This window comes from Ranitomeya variabilis, chromosome 4 (genome assembly GCF_051348905.1).
Source record: "Ranitomeya variabilis isolate aRanVar5 chromosome 4, aRanVar5.hap1, whole genome shotgun sequence".
NCBI lineage: Eukaryota > Metazoa > Chordata > Amphibia > Anura > Dendrobatidae > Ranitomeya > Ranitomeya variabilis.
The window spans coordinates 399,516,557-399,535,593 of record NC_135235.1 but is presented as its reverse complement, the minus strand read 5'-3'; the positions used below and the strand labels follow the sequence as shown (position 1 = coordinate 399,535,593).

Sequence of the window (19,037 nt, the reverse complement as noted above, 5' to 3'; positions counted from 1 at the left end):
TGGACGGCATCTCACTTGATGCCAAAGTATCCTCACATTGCTCTTGTTCCTGTCTAATGGCAACCATTAATAGATGAGTGACATAAAACTGCTCATGTATGCATAAGTCTGTGCATCCTTTGTGATGTACACAGTAGTCTGTTTTTTATGAGATGTATACAGCACTCTGTGTATCTTATGTGATGTATACAGCAGAGCCTTAGTGTATCCTATGTGATGTATGCAGCTGAGTCTAAGTGTATTTTATGAGATGTATACAGCAGTCTGTGTATCCTATATGATATATACAGCAGAGCCTCAGTGTATCGATCCTATGTGATGTATACAGCAGTGCCTCTGTGTATCCTGTTTGATGTATACAGCAGTCTTGGTGTATGGTATAAAGCAGAAAGAATACACCATGTTGAGTCATCGAACAGAAAAACGTTTTCTCATAGCAACCAATCACAGCTTAGCTTTCATTTTCTCATGGCAGGATACAAAATGAAAACCATTCTGGTTGTCTTTCCTGCCCTTAGCTAATCACAGCACAGCTTTCTTTTTTCATGAACACCATGTAAAATGAAAGCTGCTCTATGATTGGTTACTGTGGGCACCAAAGACAGTTGTTCTTTTACACCGTTTCATAAGTTTTCACCCATACTTTGACCTGCATGGGAGGGCGTAGAGACAGACTGGGAGGGGAAGAATCTGAGCTGTCAGGATGAGTGATTTTCATCTTGTAGTTCTCAATAATCAGAGACTAACTTACTGTTTATACATCAGTACATGTATTGGACTGATTATCGTCCTATTGTTACATGACCCAGCTTCCCATAATGAAGGGAGAGGGGATATAGATGTAACTGAGGTGAGATTAAATAAATTAGACAGAATATTAATGGTAAGCATTATATATGCAAATAATGCTGAAAGTCTTCTTTGAATATAGTTGATGCTTTTGTATAAATCAATTTAATATTCTAAAATAAAGATCTTTTTAGATTGTGTGAGAGTAAATATATTTTTATAACATTGTGTTCCATGTGAATTTTAGCTACATAATTTACTTGCTTTCTGTACATGTCAATAACAGAATGGTTTCTCTGATTGGACATGTGCTAATTAACCGGTCTGTATAATGTTCTCATATCTTTGAAACAAAAAATGGGAGCGATTGGTAAAATTATCATGGGGGATTCTATTGGGCCGACCTTCTAGACTGACCGTGGATCTAGCACCTCTATATCCCAATTTCTAAATAACATGCAATAACTCATATTAAAGGGGTTGTCCACTACTTTCAATTAACCCCCCAATGTATTCCCCCTGGGGCCCCTAATGAATTTTGTAAATACCTTCTGTTGCCGATACTGCCTGTGAGCGGCGCTATGCCGGCGGTTGAGTCCGGGTCACGTGAACACCAGGCTGCAATAACAGCAGTCCCATCACCCGGCTAATGTGTTGAATGTTAAAAAAAAACAAAACCATATAACATACAGAACATACATATTACACATAACATAGATTACATACTTACTAGTGATGAGCGAGTGTACTCATTGCTCGGGTGGTCTCCGAGTATTTATGACTGCTCTGAGATTTCGTTTCCATCTTGGCAGCTGAATAATTTACAGCTACTAGCCAGCTTGATTACATGTGTGAATTCCCTAGCAACTCCCACATGTACTCAGCCTGGCTAGTAGCTGTAAATCATTCAGCTGCCACGATGAAAACTAAATCTCCGAGCAGTCATAAATACCCGGAGACCACCCGAGCAACGAGTACACTCACTCATCACTAATACTTACCAATCACCCAATTCCCCGAAGCCCTCATCACCTTTAATAAAAATAAAATAATAAACCAACCTATACTTACCTTCCGCCGATGTGACCTCCTCTCATCAGCCTAGGTGTTTGCAAGATGCTTCAGATGGAGGAGGGAGGGGATTGGGTGTGTTTTTGAGTGGGTGTGCTAGGTTCTGGCTTACAGGCCAGTGCAATGCATCATGGAACTTGTAGTATTAGAGCGCAATAAGTCAGGAGAAAGCAAGTTGTCGATTAACCCCATGAGAGCTGGAGCCAGCACTGAGGATGTGCTGCTACAGCATGATAAAAGGTAATATTGCTAAAATAAACACAGTGGATGTTTTGAATGGCACATAATGGCAAGATTTATGGAAAAAAAAAAAGTTATAGTACTGGACAACTTGTTTAACTAGGGACCATAGCCAACCCTCTGGAATGGCTACACCACTTGCAATTTAGCGAGGCGAGCACTTGAAGATGCTTGGTGATATTAGGCATAACTTATTATTGAAATAGAACAAAAGAAAGTCCAGCTCACCACAATCGACATTCCTGGAAACTCGGAGCACGGAACCGCTGTGTCATGACTAAGGGTGCTTTGTCACCAGAAACGCGTTGATCTTGGATCTTGTTTTTATTCTTATTGCTTGCTGATGTTACGTCCTTCATCCTATATGATTTGAAGTGAATAAAGTTACGGATTTTTTTCACTATATCGTTGAGCTGGATCTCCTTCCTTTTCCTATAACTTATTATTCCACAAATGGCTGCTGCCCAGGAGAATGTTGAAAAATGAGAATATATGTGCACATCTTCAGCACTGCACTTGCATTTTCACGGTATTCTACTATAGCCTAACTAGAGTTTTTGGCCTGGTGTCTAGCTGCACTATGGTGATAAAATCAAGAAGAAAGCATAATCTTCCTTGTGTTGCAGCAGAACTGCTTGGCATTGGATGGATGCATGCTCCAATGGTGAACACAGGATGCCAGCAGTACATCATCTTTGATGTACTCCCAAACAACATGTCTTGAGTAAGATGGTGGTGCCACCAGCATGTTCTGATGTAATCCAGCCATTGTTTCACTGTATAAGGACAGCTACATGTGTCCGCCTTTCACAGGCCGTGTACGGACAGCAATTTCAGGACTGGTCATGGGTCTGCTCACCTGAAACAAGGACTGAGAAATGCAGATGTGTGAAATAATCGCTAGGGTATGTGCACACACTGAATTTTTGCAGTGAATTTTCCTTCAACAAAAACCAGAGTGTTGGCTGGAAATGCCCAGCATAAAATAGTTGGTTTTTTTTCCACCCATTTATTTGAATGGGTCAAGAACACTGAAAGAATTGATATGCTGCAGATTTGATAAAATGCTTTGATGGTTCAAATCTACAAGGAAAATAATAAGCAGTGTGAGCATGAGATTTCAGAAATCTCCATCACTTTGCTGGTACTATAAATCGCTGCGCTTTATTTCAGCGTGTGAACAAGCCCATAAACAACTTCTTGAATTGCTATTAAAAACATTAACTGAACCATTGATTCACACTTTAGGGAGAGTTTATTTACGTTGCTGATATGCTAATATAAGGGTAATGTTATGTAATGGTATCACAAGGGAGAATCCTTTTATTATTGCACGTACAAGGTTTTCAGTGATAACTACAAAATTAGTGAGGATTTTACAGAATTTATTTTGGAGACAGATTATGATGATTTCAATTTGTTTCTTTAATAAATTATGGTAATAGTAATTAGCACAACATCCTAGAATTTCTTGTGTGGAAATTCAGTGTGAATGTTATCATAGACTGACGATGTTTTAGAAAAACAGAAAATAATAAAACTGTTTTCTCCCCAGCAGATGACTTCACCATAGACATGAAGAGGCATCTCCTTTTACCTACAAATTATGGAGTAGAAGACAATATGGACTATGATAAATCTAGAAAACTGACCATTGATCCAAATATAACTTTACTACTTCAAAGTAGAGAACCGTTATCTGATCATTGTGATCGCAACAAACCCTCCTTTGATAAAAATGTAGGTCTCGGCAGAGGTAAATTATTTCCATGCTCTGATTGTGGTAAACTTTTTAAGCACAACTCCAGCCTTTCTATACACAAGCGAACGCACAACGATGAGCGGCCATATTCATGTTTTGAATGTGGGAAATGTTTTACCCAAAAATCCGTTCTTGTTGAACATGAAAGAATTCACACGGGGGAGAAGCCATTTTCGTGTATGGAATGTGGGAGATGCTTTGCCCAAAGATCAGCTCTTGTTAAACATCAGAGAACTCACACAGGAGAGAAGCCATATACATGTCTGGAATGTGGGAAATGTTTTACACAGAAATCTTCTCTGGTTAAACATCAAAGAAGTCACACAGGACACAAACCGTTTTCATGTTCGGAATGTGGAAAATGTTTTACCCAGAAATCGGATATTATTAGACATGAGAGAACTCACGCAGGAGAGAAGCCATTTTCATATCCAGATTATGGAAAATGTTTTACTCAAAAATCAGACTTTGTTAACCAGAGAATACACAAAGAAGAGAAACCATTTTCTTGTTTGTAATGTGGAAAAATATTTACCCTAATTAAGATGTGAATAAACAGTAAATTTAGAGATGTTGAGCAATTTTTCAGTTTTCAATGTTGGAAATGTAGAATTCTTATAAGAGCATCTGTGAGTAAAATATAATTATATTTCTTTGGCATCTGATATTAACACCTTAACGACCAGGGGTATTTCAATTTTTGAATTTTCTTTTTTTTGCTCCCCTTCTTCCCAGAACCTAACTTTTTTTATTTTTCGTTCAATATGACCATGTGAGGGCTTGTTTTGTGCGGGACAAGTTGTTCCTTTGAACTACACCATTGATTTTAACATATTGTGTACTGGAAAATGGGAAAAGAATTCCAAGGGTGGTGAAATTGCTAAAAAAAAAAAAAAATGCAATTCCACAGTTGTGTTGTTTATTTCTTTTTTACCATGTTCTCTAAATGCTAAACATGACCTGCTATTATGATTCTCCAGGTCATTGAGTTCATAGACACCAAACATGTATAGTTTTTTTTTTATTTAAATGGTGAAAAAAACAAACAAAAACCCCCGCAATTTTCCAAGACCTGTAGCGTCTCCAGTTTTCGTGATCCGGGTCTGGTTGAAGAATTATTTTTTGCGCGCCGAGCTGACGTTTTTATTTATACTATTTTGGTGTAAATATTATCTTTTAATCGCCCGTTATTGCATTTTATTGCAATGTAGTGGCTACCAAAATAACTTCTCCCGTTTTTACTTTTTTTTTTTTCTCGTTACTCTGTTTACAGATCGGGTTAATTCTTGTTTTATATTGATAAATTGGGCGATTCTGAACGCAGCGATACCAAATATGTGTATATTTAATTTTTTTATTGTTTTATTTTGAATGGGTTTAATGGGGGATGATTTGAACTTCTTTGTACTTCGATCACCTCTGCTATATACAGGCGATGATCAGATCACCTGTGTGTAGCAGAAATGCTCACTTGCTATGAGCGCTGACCATAGCAATCCGGCAATGACAGCCATAGAGGTTTGCTTCAGACGTCTGGTTGTCATGCCGACCCATGAGTGACCCGAGATCATGTGACGGGGTCACCGATGGGTGGGATATGCAACGCGAATCCGGTAAGTTAAATGCTGCTGTCAAACAGCTATGGGTGGATCGCGATTACACCCACAACTGTTGCGGGCACGTGTTAGCTGTACAGATCAGCTGTCATGTGCTTGTGAAGGTGCACGCTCAATGCTGGAAACCGCACCAAACGGGGAGTCTTACGTGGGTGTACTATTACGCCCAACGTCGGGAAGGGGTTAAAAAAAAATTTTTTCTTGAACTTGAATTTACACACTTTCTCTGTGCTTACTCCTTCAAGGGAATCTGTCAGTAGAATCAACCCTCCTAAGCTGTCTATATGGGCACACAGGTCATAGGAAGCTGATTAAAGATAATTTGCTATCTCTGAGCCCGATGTCTTTGTCCTGAGAAATTCTTGTTTTTCTTATATGTATCTGAGCAGTTAAGATCTATGGGCCGGACACAGATCTGCATGAGAATCTACCTCCAGAGCCTATTTTTAAATGAAACTGGGAGTTACCAGTGTGATGTGTAATGGCTGTCTACTCTGCTGATCTCACTGAACAACTGTGTGTGATTATAACTGACACATCTCCAGGTTCCTCTCAGTACTTTAGCTTCCAGCTCACAGGCAGTCAGTGTTGAAATACAGCAGAGCTGTGAGAGCTGCTGCTGCAAACAGGTTTGTCATGAGACAAAGTTTAGTTCTACTGTTCTCTATGAGTTACATGTTTCACACTGGTAACACCTCCTTTCAGTTATAATAACCTCTGGAGTCAGATTCTCATGCAGATCAGTGTCCTGCACATAGATCTTAACAGCTCATTTACATATAAGAACAACCCATTTCTCGGATTTCAAGGTATCCTTTTATTCAGCTTCCTATGACCTACATGACCATGTAGGCGGTTTTGGAGGGTTGATTTTACTGACAATTTGCTTTAATGGTTTCACAGAGTGGCCGGACTTTCATTTGTGGTTTTGTTTTTTATTTCTCCAATAAATTAACAATATGGGAGCTTGTTTTCTTGCAGGATGAGTTGTAGTCTTGAATAACACCATTCAATTTATCATACAATGTGCTGGAAAATGAGAAAAAAAATTCCAAGTGGTGAAATGTGGAAAAAAAATGCAAATCCAATATTGTTTTTTGGGGTTTTATCTTTATGGCGTTGTGCAGTAAAAATGACCTGGCAACATGATTCTTTAGGTCAGTAAGTGGTAAGTGTTTTGTAAGTGATGAGCTGTCACTTTTTTTATTTGTACTATTTTGTGAAACATACTTTTAAAAAAAATATTATTGCATTTTCTGAGTTTTAGTGCTTTTTTTAGCCAACAACAAAAAACAATCAACATTTTTAACCTCTTAATATTTTGCAATCATCATATTATATACCTCTGTGTACTTACAATTGCGCATTTTGCCTTTCTACCCAGTTAAGTTATGTGCACACGCTGCGGATTTTGATGCATTTCCGCAGCGTTTTTGGATGCGCGGAATTGCATCAAATCCGCAGTGTAGTGCACAACCAATGTTAGTCATTGGGAATTACAGAATTGGTGTGCACATGCTGCGGAAAAATACTTGCGGATTTGCAGCGTTTTATTTTCCGCAGCATGTTAATTCTTCTTGCGGATCTGCAGCGTTTCTGCACCCATTGACTACCATTGAGTCAGGCAAATCCGCAGCAAAACCGCAGGTTTAGAAAGATCTGCGGTTTTGCTGCGGAGTTGCGTGCGAGAAACGCTGCAGATAGGGAGGAGTAAGAGTGTGTGGGCGGAGAATATGTGCGTGTCTAGGTGTACCTGTGTGTGTGTCTGCAGGTGTGTGTGTGTGTGTGTCTGTGTGTCAGTGTGTAGGCAGGCATTGTCCCGACGCCCTCGATCACCTGTAAAATAAAAAACCAACAGTATACTCCCTGTTCCGATGTAATCCATTTAATAATGAGTGTCCCACGATGATCTCCTGTGTAGAGCTGTCACATCGGGAGATGTGACCGCTCTACAGGGGCCTCCGGTGATACAATTACGGCAGGTATCCTCCCGCAGTGGATCACTCCGCCGTCAGAGGTTACTGGAGTTCATGCTGTCACTTGCAGCACCGCTGCGTGGGAAAATTCTCACGCAGCAGTGCCGTAAAGTGAGAGCATAAACTCCAGTGAACCCTCGGTGATATCACTGCAGGAGTGATTATCTCCTGTCAGTGTGTCACTGGAGGCCCTGTAGAGCGGTCACATCTCCTGATGTGACAGCTCTATGAGGAGATCATCGTGGGACACTCGTTATTTAGGACTACGTTGGAACAGGGAGTATACTGTTGGTTTGTTTTATTTTTATTACAGGAGATCGAGGGCATCGCATGGATTAGGAGTAACAATAAAGATGGCAAACTGTGTTTAGTGTTTTATTTAATTAAAAGACTTTATTCTGGCTGTGTCTTTATTTAACCCCTTAACTATAGGATTAGTAATGGAGAGGTATCTTTTAGACACCTCTCCATTACTAAGCCGGGCTTGATGTCACCTTACAATACAAAGGTGACATCAACCTCCCAACTATAACCCCATTTGCTACTTCAACAGGGCAGTGGGAAGAGAGGCTAAATACTGGAATTGGCGCATCTTAGAGATGCGCCATTTCTGGGGTGGCTGTGTGCTGGTGTTTGTAGCCGGGGGGGGGGGCAATATCCATGGCCCCTTCCTAGGCTATAAATATCAGCCCGGAGCTGTCTGCATAGCCTTTTCTGGCTATTAATTATAGGGGGACCGTATTTTAATAGCCAGTAAAGGCTAAATATACAGCTGCTGGCTGATATTCATAGCCTGGGAAGATCCATGGGTATTGCCCCCTTCCTAGGCTATAAATATTGGCCCCCAGTCACTGGCTTTCCCTCTATGGCACAGAAAATTGTGCGGGAGCCCACGCCATTTTTTCTTCAATTTTTTAAAATAATTAATGCGTTTAAGGCCAGAGTCACACTTGCGAGAAACTCGCACGAGTCTCGCACCTCAATACCCGGCACTGCCGCCAGCACTCGGGACCGGAGTGTGTGGCTGCATGTATTTCTATGCAGCTGAACCCTCCGGTCCGAGTGCCGGCGGCAGTGCTGGGTACTGAGGTGCGAGACTTGTGCGAGTTTCTCGCAAATGTGACCCCGGCCTAACGCAGATTTTGTGTGTGTCTTTATTTAACTCTTTATGTACCATTTTGTTATTTTTATTACTAAACATCGGGCTTGGTATTTATCTATAAATATATCTATCCATCTATCAATAGATATATCTATCCATCTATCTATAGATATATCTATAGATCTATCTGTCTATCTATAGAAAGGAAAAACAATAGTATATCACCTGCGCTGGTGTATGGGGGCTGCAGTTCCCCTGAGGGTTGTGCTAGAGCGCGACAATAGGCAGATAAATGGCTTGCAATAGTTGTACTTGTGTACTTACTAAGTGCCGGTAAGGTGGTGTAACTGCGGATCCTCCTGGTGCTAAATTTATAGATATATCTAATCTATCTGTGTGTAAACATTCTTTAATGGAGTATGTAAAAGAAGAGGTTGGACAAGGAAATTACATCACAATTCTTTTTTTTTTTGTTAAATAGATCTTAATTTAGCTTGCAAAAACGCATACAAATTCGCATGAAAAAAAATCCGAGCGGATTTTTACCTGCGTTTTCTGCCAAGAGAGGAAGAATCTGCTCAAAATTCCACAGGCAAATCCACAATGTGTGCACATAGCCTTAATTCTTCTCTTTTCCATTAAGTCAGACATCACGTGATTAAAAACTGACAAGCTCAATCATTCTTAGGCTGTGTGCACACTGCTTTTTTTATGCGTTTTCGCTGCGGTTTTTCTATGCGGAAATGGGCCAAAAACATTATGGAATCCTTTATTCCAGCAAATTCAATGACAATCCTGAAGTGTTGTGCACATGATCAGTAAGTTTTCTTAAGTATTTGCAGTGCGTGTTTTTTTCTGCATGTCAATTCTTTGTGCGTTTCTGCAGCGTTTTTCACTCATTGACTTCAATTGAGTCAGTCAAATCCGCAGAAAAAACGCAGGTATAAAAAGGTTTGCGGATTTGCTGAGGTTTTGTTTCCATTTTACCGCCGCATAGGTTCTTATCGGCGGTATCGCTACCGCCAGTAAGACAGTCAGTGAGAGCGCTGCGGGGTCATGCTGGCAAAGCTTACTGCAGGTCAGCAGGCGTGGGCTGATGAGACTACTGCTTCCATTGGGCTACGTCTGCTGTCACTGATAAGTGACAGAAGGTGCTGCTGATGGGAGACGTAGTATCATCAGCTGGCGCCTGTGCTCACAGTTTAAAAAAAAATAAAATAATTACATACATATTCAAATAAAAAAAATCATTATACGCACCTAACGCCCAATCTCCGATGCCCTCGTCTCCTAGAAAAATGTAATATTATAAAACACCATATACTCACCTGTCTTCTGTAGTCCAGGTAATCCCAAGTGTGCCACGGCGATTTCGCGTGTAGAACAGTCACACTGAGAGATGTGACCACTCTACCCGGCTGCCGGCGATACACTGACAGGAGGTAATTGTTCCCGCAGTGTATCGCCGGCTTTCTTTGACAGCAGTCACATCAGTGACTGCTCTCAAGGTGATTAGGATAGTCGTGGGACATTATGGATAATCATCTCTGCAGACAGGTGAGGAATATTGTGGTTTATTTTATTTTTGTTGCAGGAAATGTTGGCGTTGGTGGATTATGCTTTCGGTGAGTATGGTTTAATTAAGATTCATGAAATGAGTATGTCATTATATCAAACCTTTATGGCTACTGGCTCCTTCCCAGAATATTAACATCAGCCATTGGCTTTTCCTCTGCTGGTTATTAAAATTATGCGGAAGCCTACGCAATTTTTTTTTTCAGTCTTTTCTTTCTTTAAAATTAACCGTTGCTGTTTGGTTACAGCCTATGTATGTTCGTTCTGTTAACGCGCCTACATAGGCTGGTGACTGTGTGTGTGTCTGTGTGTGTGCGTTCACTTATCAGCTTAACCCCTTAAGCCCCGAGGGTGGTTTGCACGTTAATGACCGGGCCAATTTTTACAATTCTGACCACTGTCCCTTTTATGAGGTTATAACTCTAGAACGCTTCAACAGATCTTAGCGATTCTGTCATTGTTTTCTCATGACATATTGTACTTCATGATAGTGGTAAAATTTCTTCGATATAACTTGCGTTTATTTGTGAAAAAAACGGAAATTTGGCGAAAATTTTGAAAATTTCGCAATTTTCCAACTTTGAATTTTTATGCCCTTAAATTACAGAGATATGTCACACAAAATACTTAATAAGTAACATTTCCCACATGTTTACTTTACATCAGCAGAATTTTGGAACCAAAATTTTTTTTTGTTAGGGAGTTATAAGGGTTAAAACCAGAAATTTCTCATTTTTACAACACCATTTTTTTTTAGGGACCACATGTCATTTGAAGTCATTTTGAGGGGTCTATATGATAGAAAATACCCAAGTGTGACACCATTCTGAAAACTGCACCCCTCAAGGTGCTCAAAACCACATTCAAGACGTTTATTAACCCTTCAGGTGTTTCACAGGAATTTTTGGAATGTTTAAATAAAAATTAACATTTAACTTTTTTTCACACAAAATTTATTTCAGCTCCAATTTGTTTTATTTTACCAAGGGTAACAGGAGAAAATGGACCCCAAAAGTTGTTGTACAATTTGTCCTGAGTACGCTGATACCCCATATGTGGGGGTAAACCACTGTTTGGGCGCATGGCAGAGCTCGGAAGGAGCGCCATTTTACTTTTCAATGCAAAATTGACTGGAATTGAGATGGGACGCCATGATGCGTTTGGAGAGCCCCTGATGTGCCTAAACATTAAAACCCCCCACAAGTGACACCATTTTGGAAAGTAGACCCCTAAGGAACTTATCTAGATGTGTTTTGAGAGCTTTGAACCCCCAATTGTTTCACTACAGTTTATAACACAGCCGTGAAAATATATATTTTTTTTCCACAAAAATGATTTTTTAGCCCCCAGTTTTGTATTTTCACAAGGGTAACAGGATAAATTGGACGCCAAAAGTTGTTGTCCAATTTGTCCTGAGTACGCTGATACCCCATATGTGGGAGGGAACCACTGTTTGGGCGCATGGTAGAGCTCAGAAGGGAAGGAGCGCAATTTGGAATGCATACTTAGATGGATTGGTCTGCAGGCGTCATGTTGCATTTGCAGAGCCCCTGATGTACCCAAACAGTAGAAACCCCCCACAAGGGACCCCCATATTGGAAACTAGACCTCCCAAGGAACTTATCTAGATGTGTTGTGAGAACTTTGAACCCCCAAGTGTTTCACTACAGTTTACAACGCAGAGCCGTGAAAATAAAAAGTCTTTTTTTTCCCACAAAAATGTTTTTTAGCCCCCCAAATTTTTATTTTGCCAGGGATAACAAGAGAACTTGGACCCCAAAAGTTGTCCAATTTGTCCCGAGTACGCTGATACCTCATATGTTGGGGTAAACCCCTGTTTGGGCGCACAGGAGAGCTCGGAAGGGAAGGAGCACTGTTTTAGTTTTTCAATGCAGAATTGGCTGGAATTGAGATCGGACGCCATGTCGCGTTTGGAGAGCCCCTGATGTGCCTGAACAGTGGAAACTCACCAATTCTACCTGAAACCCTAATCCAAACACACCCCTAACCCTAATCCCAACGGTAACCCTAACCACACCCCTAACCCTGACACACCCCTAACTCTAATCCCAACCCTAATCTCAACCGTAAATGTAATCCAAACCCTAACTTTAGCCCCAACCCTAACCCTAATTTTATCCCCAACCCTAACCCTAACTTTAGCCCCAACCCTAACCCTAAGTTTAGCTCCAACCCTAGCCCTAACCTTAGCCCTTACCCTAATGGGAAAATGGAAATAAATACATTTTTTTTATTTTACTATTTTTCCTTAACTAAGGGGGTGATGAAAGGGGGTTTGATTTACTTTTATAGCGGATTTTTATGATTGGCAGCTGTCACACACTAAAAGACGCTTTTTATAGCAAAAAAATTTTTGCGTCTCCACATTTTGAGACCTATAATTTTTCCATATTTTGGTCCACAGAGTCATTTGAGGTCTTGTTTTTTGCGGGACGAGTTGACGTTTTTATTGGTAACATTTTCGGACACGTGACAGTTTTTGATCGCTTTTTATTCCGATTTTTGTGAGGCAGAATGACCAAAAACCAGCTATTCATGAATTTCTTTTGGGGGGGGGGGGGTGTTTACACCGTTCCGCGTTTGGTAAAATGGATAAAGCAGTTTTATTCTTCGGGTCAGTACGATTACAGCGATATGTCCTTTATATCTTTTTTTTTTGTTTTGGCGCTTTTATACGATAAAAGCTATTTTATAGAAAAAATAATTATTTTGGCATTGCTTTATTCTGAGGACTATAACTTTTTTATTTTTTGCTTATGATGCTGTATGGCAGCTCGTTTGCGGGACAAGATGACGTTTTCAGCGGTACCATGGTTATTTATATCCGTCTTTTTGATCGCGTGTTATTCCACTTTTTGTTCGGCTGTATGATAATAAAGCGTTGTTTTTTGCCTCGTTTATTTTTTTCTTTCTTATGGTGTTCACTGAAGGGGTTAACTAGTGGGACAGTTTTATAGGTTGGCTTGTTACGGATGCGGCGATGCTAAATATGTGTACTTTTATTGTTTTTTTTTTATTATTTAGATAAAGAAATGTATTTATGGGAATAATATGTTTGTTTTTTTTCCTTTCACTTAGGATTTTTTTTTTTACACATGTGGAATTTTTTTTTTTTTACTTTGTCCCGGGGGGGGGGGGGGGGACACATCACAGATTGCTGATCTGACAGTTTGCATAGCACTCTGTCAGATCAGCGGTCTGACTTACAGCGCAGCAGGCTTACCAGCGCATGCTCTGGACCCGGAAGTAGTCCCTGCAGGACCCGGATGCAGCCCCGCGGCCGTTTTGGATCCGGGGCCTGCAGGGATAGGAGTTAAGAGATGCTCGGAGCAACGCGATCACATCGCGTTGCTACGAGGGTCTCAGGGAAGCACGCAGGGAGCCCCCTCCCTGCGCGATGCTTCCCTATACCGCCGGAACACTGCGATCACGTTTGATCGCAGTGTGCCGGGGGTGGTCCGTGACCGCTCCTGGCACATAGTGCCGGATGTCAGCTGCGATAGTCAGCTGACACCCGGCCGCGATCGGCCATGCTCCCCCCTTGAGCGCAGCCGATCGCATATGACGTACTATCCCGTCGGTGGGAATTAAGGCCCACCCCACCTGGACGGGATAGTAAGTCACATGGGATTAAGGAGTTAATAATGAGGGTGTCACCTTTTCATTATTAAGCCTAGTTCTAGTGTCAATGACAGCTGCTGACACCAAGCCCTAATCCCATTACCCTGATGCCAATTCATCAGCATGAAAAGGCAGTGTTGAACCAAGAAATTACATCACAAAACATACAAAAACTCGCGTTTTTGCCTGTGTTTCTTCCTACCAAGAGACGCAGAAACCTTGCAGAAATTTCTGCAAGCAAATACTCAACGTGCGCACATAGCCTTATGTGCACACGATCAGTAAACATTGCATGTTGAGCTCTGCGTACTTGTGCAGCGTCCAACCTGCAGCGTCCAACTGCTACAGCATAGTGAATGGGATTTCAAGAAATCTCATGCCCATGGCTTACCTGCGGAGACGGACATGCAGTGCGTCTTTCCAGACTGCAGTATAGGGCAGCACAGTGACTCAGTGGTTAGCACTTGCAGTGCTGGAGTCCTGGGTTCAAATCCCACCAAGGACAAAATCAGCAAGGAATTTGGAGGTTCTCCCCGTGTTTGCGTGGGTTTCCTCCGGGCACTCCGGTTTCCTCCCACAGTCCAAAGGCATACTGATAGGGAATTTAGATTGTGAGCCCCATTGGGACAGTGATGATAATGTTGCAAAAAGCGTAAAGCACTGCGGAAATTGTTGGCGCTATATAAATAAAAAGATTATTATGTTTATTTCTCTTGCGGAGACGAAACCTTTGGATTCACTTGCGTTCCATAGCCGGCAGTGCTTTGGACGCAGCGAACGTGCTGTGTCCAAAGCACTGCCCGTTCCGGATCATCGGCACAAACCCTAAGCTCTATGTAGAAACAGGAGGTCAAGTTTGTTCTGCACAAGTCATGAGTCATTGCAATAGTCTATGGCAAGAGAAAGGGGGAGCAGCTGGGTCAGAATTTGAAGTGGGGAATGATACTTCCTGTTTCTACGTAGAGCGGAGAAAAGAGAAGAATTTAATGGGTATAGTGTCAAAATGAGCAATTTTAAGTGCACACTGCTATATAATGTGATTGCAATATATTAAGAGGATAAAAACTTTGATGGGAATGCTTCTTGAATTTTATATTTTGATCAGTGGGACTTTTGAAAACACGACAATACTAAATGTTTTGTTTTTTATCCTTCGTTTTTAAATGGAGAAAAGTGTTATCTGAATTAGTTTTATTTGTAATTTGTGCTTTATAAAAAGTCACTTCATTTTTCAGTCCTCATAGTTATATTGCGAATATGAAAGTCTCCTATGAAGCCAGTATAAGGGGACATTATGCATTGAAAATGATGGTCTCCTATGGACCCCAGCCTCCGGTACATGGGAATACCAAGATGGTAGTGACGAGAGTCTGCAGCATGCTGCCAGCTGCTATGGCAACCCATCACCCAGTGATCATGTCTCGGAGTGCTGATGGGCACCCGAATAGATGCCACTTAAAGAGAACCTGTTGGCATGATTTTATTAAGTAAAGGACAGACACCGACATATTGGCACTTTCATACTGATTAAAATGATACCTAAGGTGAAGAAATTCATTTTGTAGATTTTCTTTCATCTTCGTAGTTTCCTTATATTCCTATCTTCGTGGATTGGGGCGGGACTGTGGGTACGGTCTTCAGCTTTGTTCCGTTCCCTCCACTGTGTCTGGGTGTTTTTTCTTATTTTTTATTTAAAATGTTGTGCCTGCGCTGTCCTAGCCACGGGTGCTTGCGCAGATTGAGCTCTTGGAAGTGTACAGTAAAATGGCAGCTGTGCATGTGTAGATTGCTCAGTGCAACTGGCACCATTTTACTGAAACCCATCATTTACTCCTAGCCATGGGCGGCACTTGCGCAGATTGATCTAATAGGTGGCATCAGTAAAATGGTACTGGTGCCACTATGTTGTGCATAAATATGTGATTCTTCAGAATTTGTTTTAGTATTTGCCTGATGAAGAGACGTATGTAGTCTCGAAAGCTTGCAATTTGTTACCATCTTTTTAGTTAGCCATTAAAAGGTATCAACCACTGAGGACTCTCAATTCTAAATATTTTTCTACCGAAGATGAAGAAATCTGTGTTGATTTTCTCTATTCTTTGAAGTTTTCTTGCATTCATAACTTCACACATCTGGGCGGATTTGTGGGTAGGGTCTTCTGCTTTGTTCCCTCCTCTCCAGTGTCTGAGTGTCTTTTGTTATTCTTTATTTAAATTTTGTGCCAAGCGCCATCCTAGACGCGAGGGGTTCTTGAATAGATTGAGCTCTTGGAAGTCTACAGGAAAATTGCAGCTGCACATGCGTAGATTGCTCAGTGGCACCAGTACCATTTTACTGATGCCACCTATTAGATCAATCTGCTCAAGTGCCGCCCATGGCTAGGAGTAAATGATGGGTTTCAGTAAAATGGTGCCAGTTGCACTGAGCAATCTACACATGCACAGCTGCCATTTTACTGTACACTTCCAAGAGCTCAATCTGCGCAAGCACCCGTGGCTAGGACAGCGCAGGCACAACATTTTAAATAAAAAATAAGAAAAAACACCCAGACACAGTGGAGGGAACGGAACAAAGCTATCAACCACTGAGGACTCTCAATTCTAAATATTTTTCTATCTACTGGCTAACACAGTACCAAGATATATTTCTTTCATTCATCTTCGGTATAATTATAGTTAGCATGACAATGCCGGTGTGGCCCTGTCTGTACCTTACTTAGTAAATTGCTGCTGACAGGTTCTCTTTAAATGCCAAAGTCAAGTTTTAAGTGGTTAAACAGCAGTGATTGGAGTCAGCTCCAGTCGCTGATGATAGAGGCAGCTGTTGTGGGTGGAGCATACACCTGCACTTGACTTGGGATAGAATAGTACATCCTATCTTAGGAAGAAGTTAAAAGCCCATTCACAACTGATCGATATACTCCACCTGAGACTTGTACAGATTTACAAACTACACCTAAATGAAGATATATCTTGAAGGCATATGCATACTGAGGAATACATCAAGGTGCTATAGATTATCAAGAAAGGGGACTTGCACAAGTCTGACATCCTCAGAATAAAACACTGCTGTGAGCGTGTTTAGTGCTCTGTGCGCCGATCTTCTCATATGATTACTTGATAAATTCTGGCAGAGAAAGAAGCAAATTTATCTGAAAAGATATATTACAAAGTTGCTTATTTTTATGTGTTCTATTGATTTATGAAATAATTAAAATAACAATTAATCTTTAACCCCTTAAGCCCCTAGGGTGGTTTGCACTGTCCCTTTATTAGGTTATAACTCTGGAACGCTTCAACGGATCCCGGTGATTCTGACATTTTCTCGCGACATATTGTACTTCATGATAGTTGTAAAATTTCTTTGATATTACCTGCGTTTATTTGTGAAATAAAACGGAAATTTGGCGAAAATTTTGAAAACTTCTCAATTTTCCAACTTTGAATTTTTATGCCCTTAAATCAGAGATATGTCACACAAAATACTTAATAAGTAACATTTCCCACATGTCTACTTTACATCAGCACAATTTTGGAAACAACATTTTTTTTGTTAGGGAGTTATAAGGGTTAAAATTTGACCATCAATTTCTCATTTTTACAACACCATTTTTTTTAGGGACCACATCTCATTTGAAGTCATTTTGAGGGGTCTATATGATAGAAAATAACCAAGTGTGACACCATTCTAAAAACTGCACCCCTCAAGGTGCTCAAAACCACATTCAAGACGTTTATTAACCCTTCTGGTGCTTCACAGGAATTTTTGGAATGTTTAAAAAAAAATGAACATTTAATTTTTTTTAAACAAAAAATGTACTTCAGCTCCAATTTGTTTTATTTTACCAAGGGTAACAGGAGAAAATGGACCCCAAAAGTTGTTGTACAATTTGTCCTGAGTACCCCGATATTCCATATGTGGGGGTAAACCACTGTTTGGGTGCATAGCAGAGCTCGGAAGGGAAGGAGTGCCATTTGACTTTTTCAAACCAAAATTGGCTGGAATTGAGATGGGATGCCATGTTGCGTTTGGAGAGCCACTAATGTGCCTAAACATTGAAACCCCCCACAAGTGACACCATTTTGGAAAGTAGACCCCCTAAGGAACTTATCTAGATGTGTGGTGAGCACTATGACCCACCAAGTGCTTCACAGAAGTTTATAATGCAGAGCCGTAAAAATAAAAAATATTTTTTCACAAAAATGAACTTTTCGCCCCCAATTTTTTATCTTCCCAAGGTCATAAGAAGAAATTGTACCCCAAACGTTGTGCAATTTGTCCTGAGTACGCTGATGCCCCATATGTGGGGGGGAACCACCGTTTGGCCGCATGGCAGAGCTCGGAAGGGAAGGAGCGCCATTTGGAATGCAGACTTAGATGGAATGGCCTGCAGGCGTCACATTGCATTTGCAGAGCCTCTGATGTACCCAAACAGTAGAAACCCCCCACAAGTGACCCCATATTGGAAACTAGACCCCCTAAGGAACTTATCTAGATGTGTTGTGAGAACTTTGAACCCCCAAGTATTTCACTACAGTTAATAATGCAGAGCGGTGAAAAAAAAAAATATTTTTTTTCCTACAAAAATGTTTCTTTAGCCCCCCAAATTTTTATTTTTCCAAGGGTAACGAGAAATTGGACCCCAGAAGTTGTCCAATTTGTCCTGAGTACGCTGATACCCTATATGTTGGGGTAAACCCCTGTTTGGGCGCACAGGAGAGCTCGGAAGGGAAGGAGCACTGTTTTACTTTTTCATCGTAGAATTGGCTGGAATTGAGATTGAATGCCAATGATGAGCCCTGATGTGCCTAAACAGTGGAAACCCCCAATTCAAACTGAAACCCTAACCCAAACACACTCCTAACCCTAATCACACCCCTAACCCCATCTCCAACACACCCCTAACTCTAAACCCTAATCCCAACCATAACCCTAACCCTGACACATCCCTAATCCCAACCGTAAATGTAATCCTAACCCTAGCCCTAATGGGAAAATGGAAATAAATACTTTTTTTTAAATTTTATTATTTTTCACTAACTAAGGGGGTGATGAAGGGGGGGTTAGATTTACTTTTATAGCGGGTTTTTTTGTGGATTTTTATGATGGGCAGGTGTCGCACACTAAAAGACTCTTTTTATTGCAAAACATTTTTTTTGCGTTACCACATTTGGAGAGCTATAATTTTTCCATATTTCAGTCCACAGAGTCATGTGAGGTCTTGTTTTTTGCGGGACGAGTTGACGTTTTTATTGGTAACATTT

The 19,037-nt window shown here is 40.8% G+C and overlaps 1 protein-coding gene across 1 annotated transcript in view; it reads left to right on the top strand.

The window, feature by feature from the left end:
* LOC143767894 (uncharacterized) overlaps positions 1-4,431 on the top strand; it is a 66,478-nt gene extending 62,047 nt beyond the window's left edge. Inside the window, exon 7 of the mRNA XM_077256415.1 lies at positions 3,659-4,431. Within this exon, the coding sequence (XP_077112530.1) occupies positions 3,659-4,380 (722 nt within the window). The 3' untranslated portion in view covers positions 4,381-4,431. The remainder of the gene's footprint in view (positions 1-3,658) is intronic.
* Positions 4,432-19,037: the final 14,606 nt, after the last annotated feature.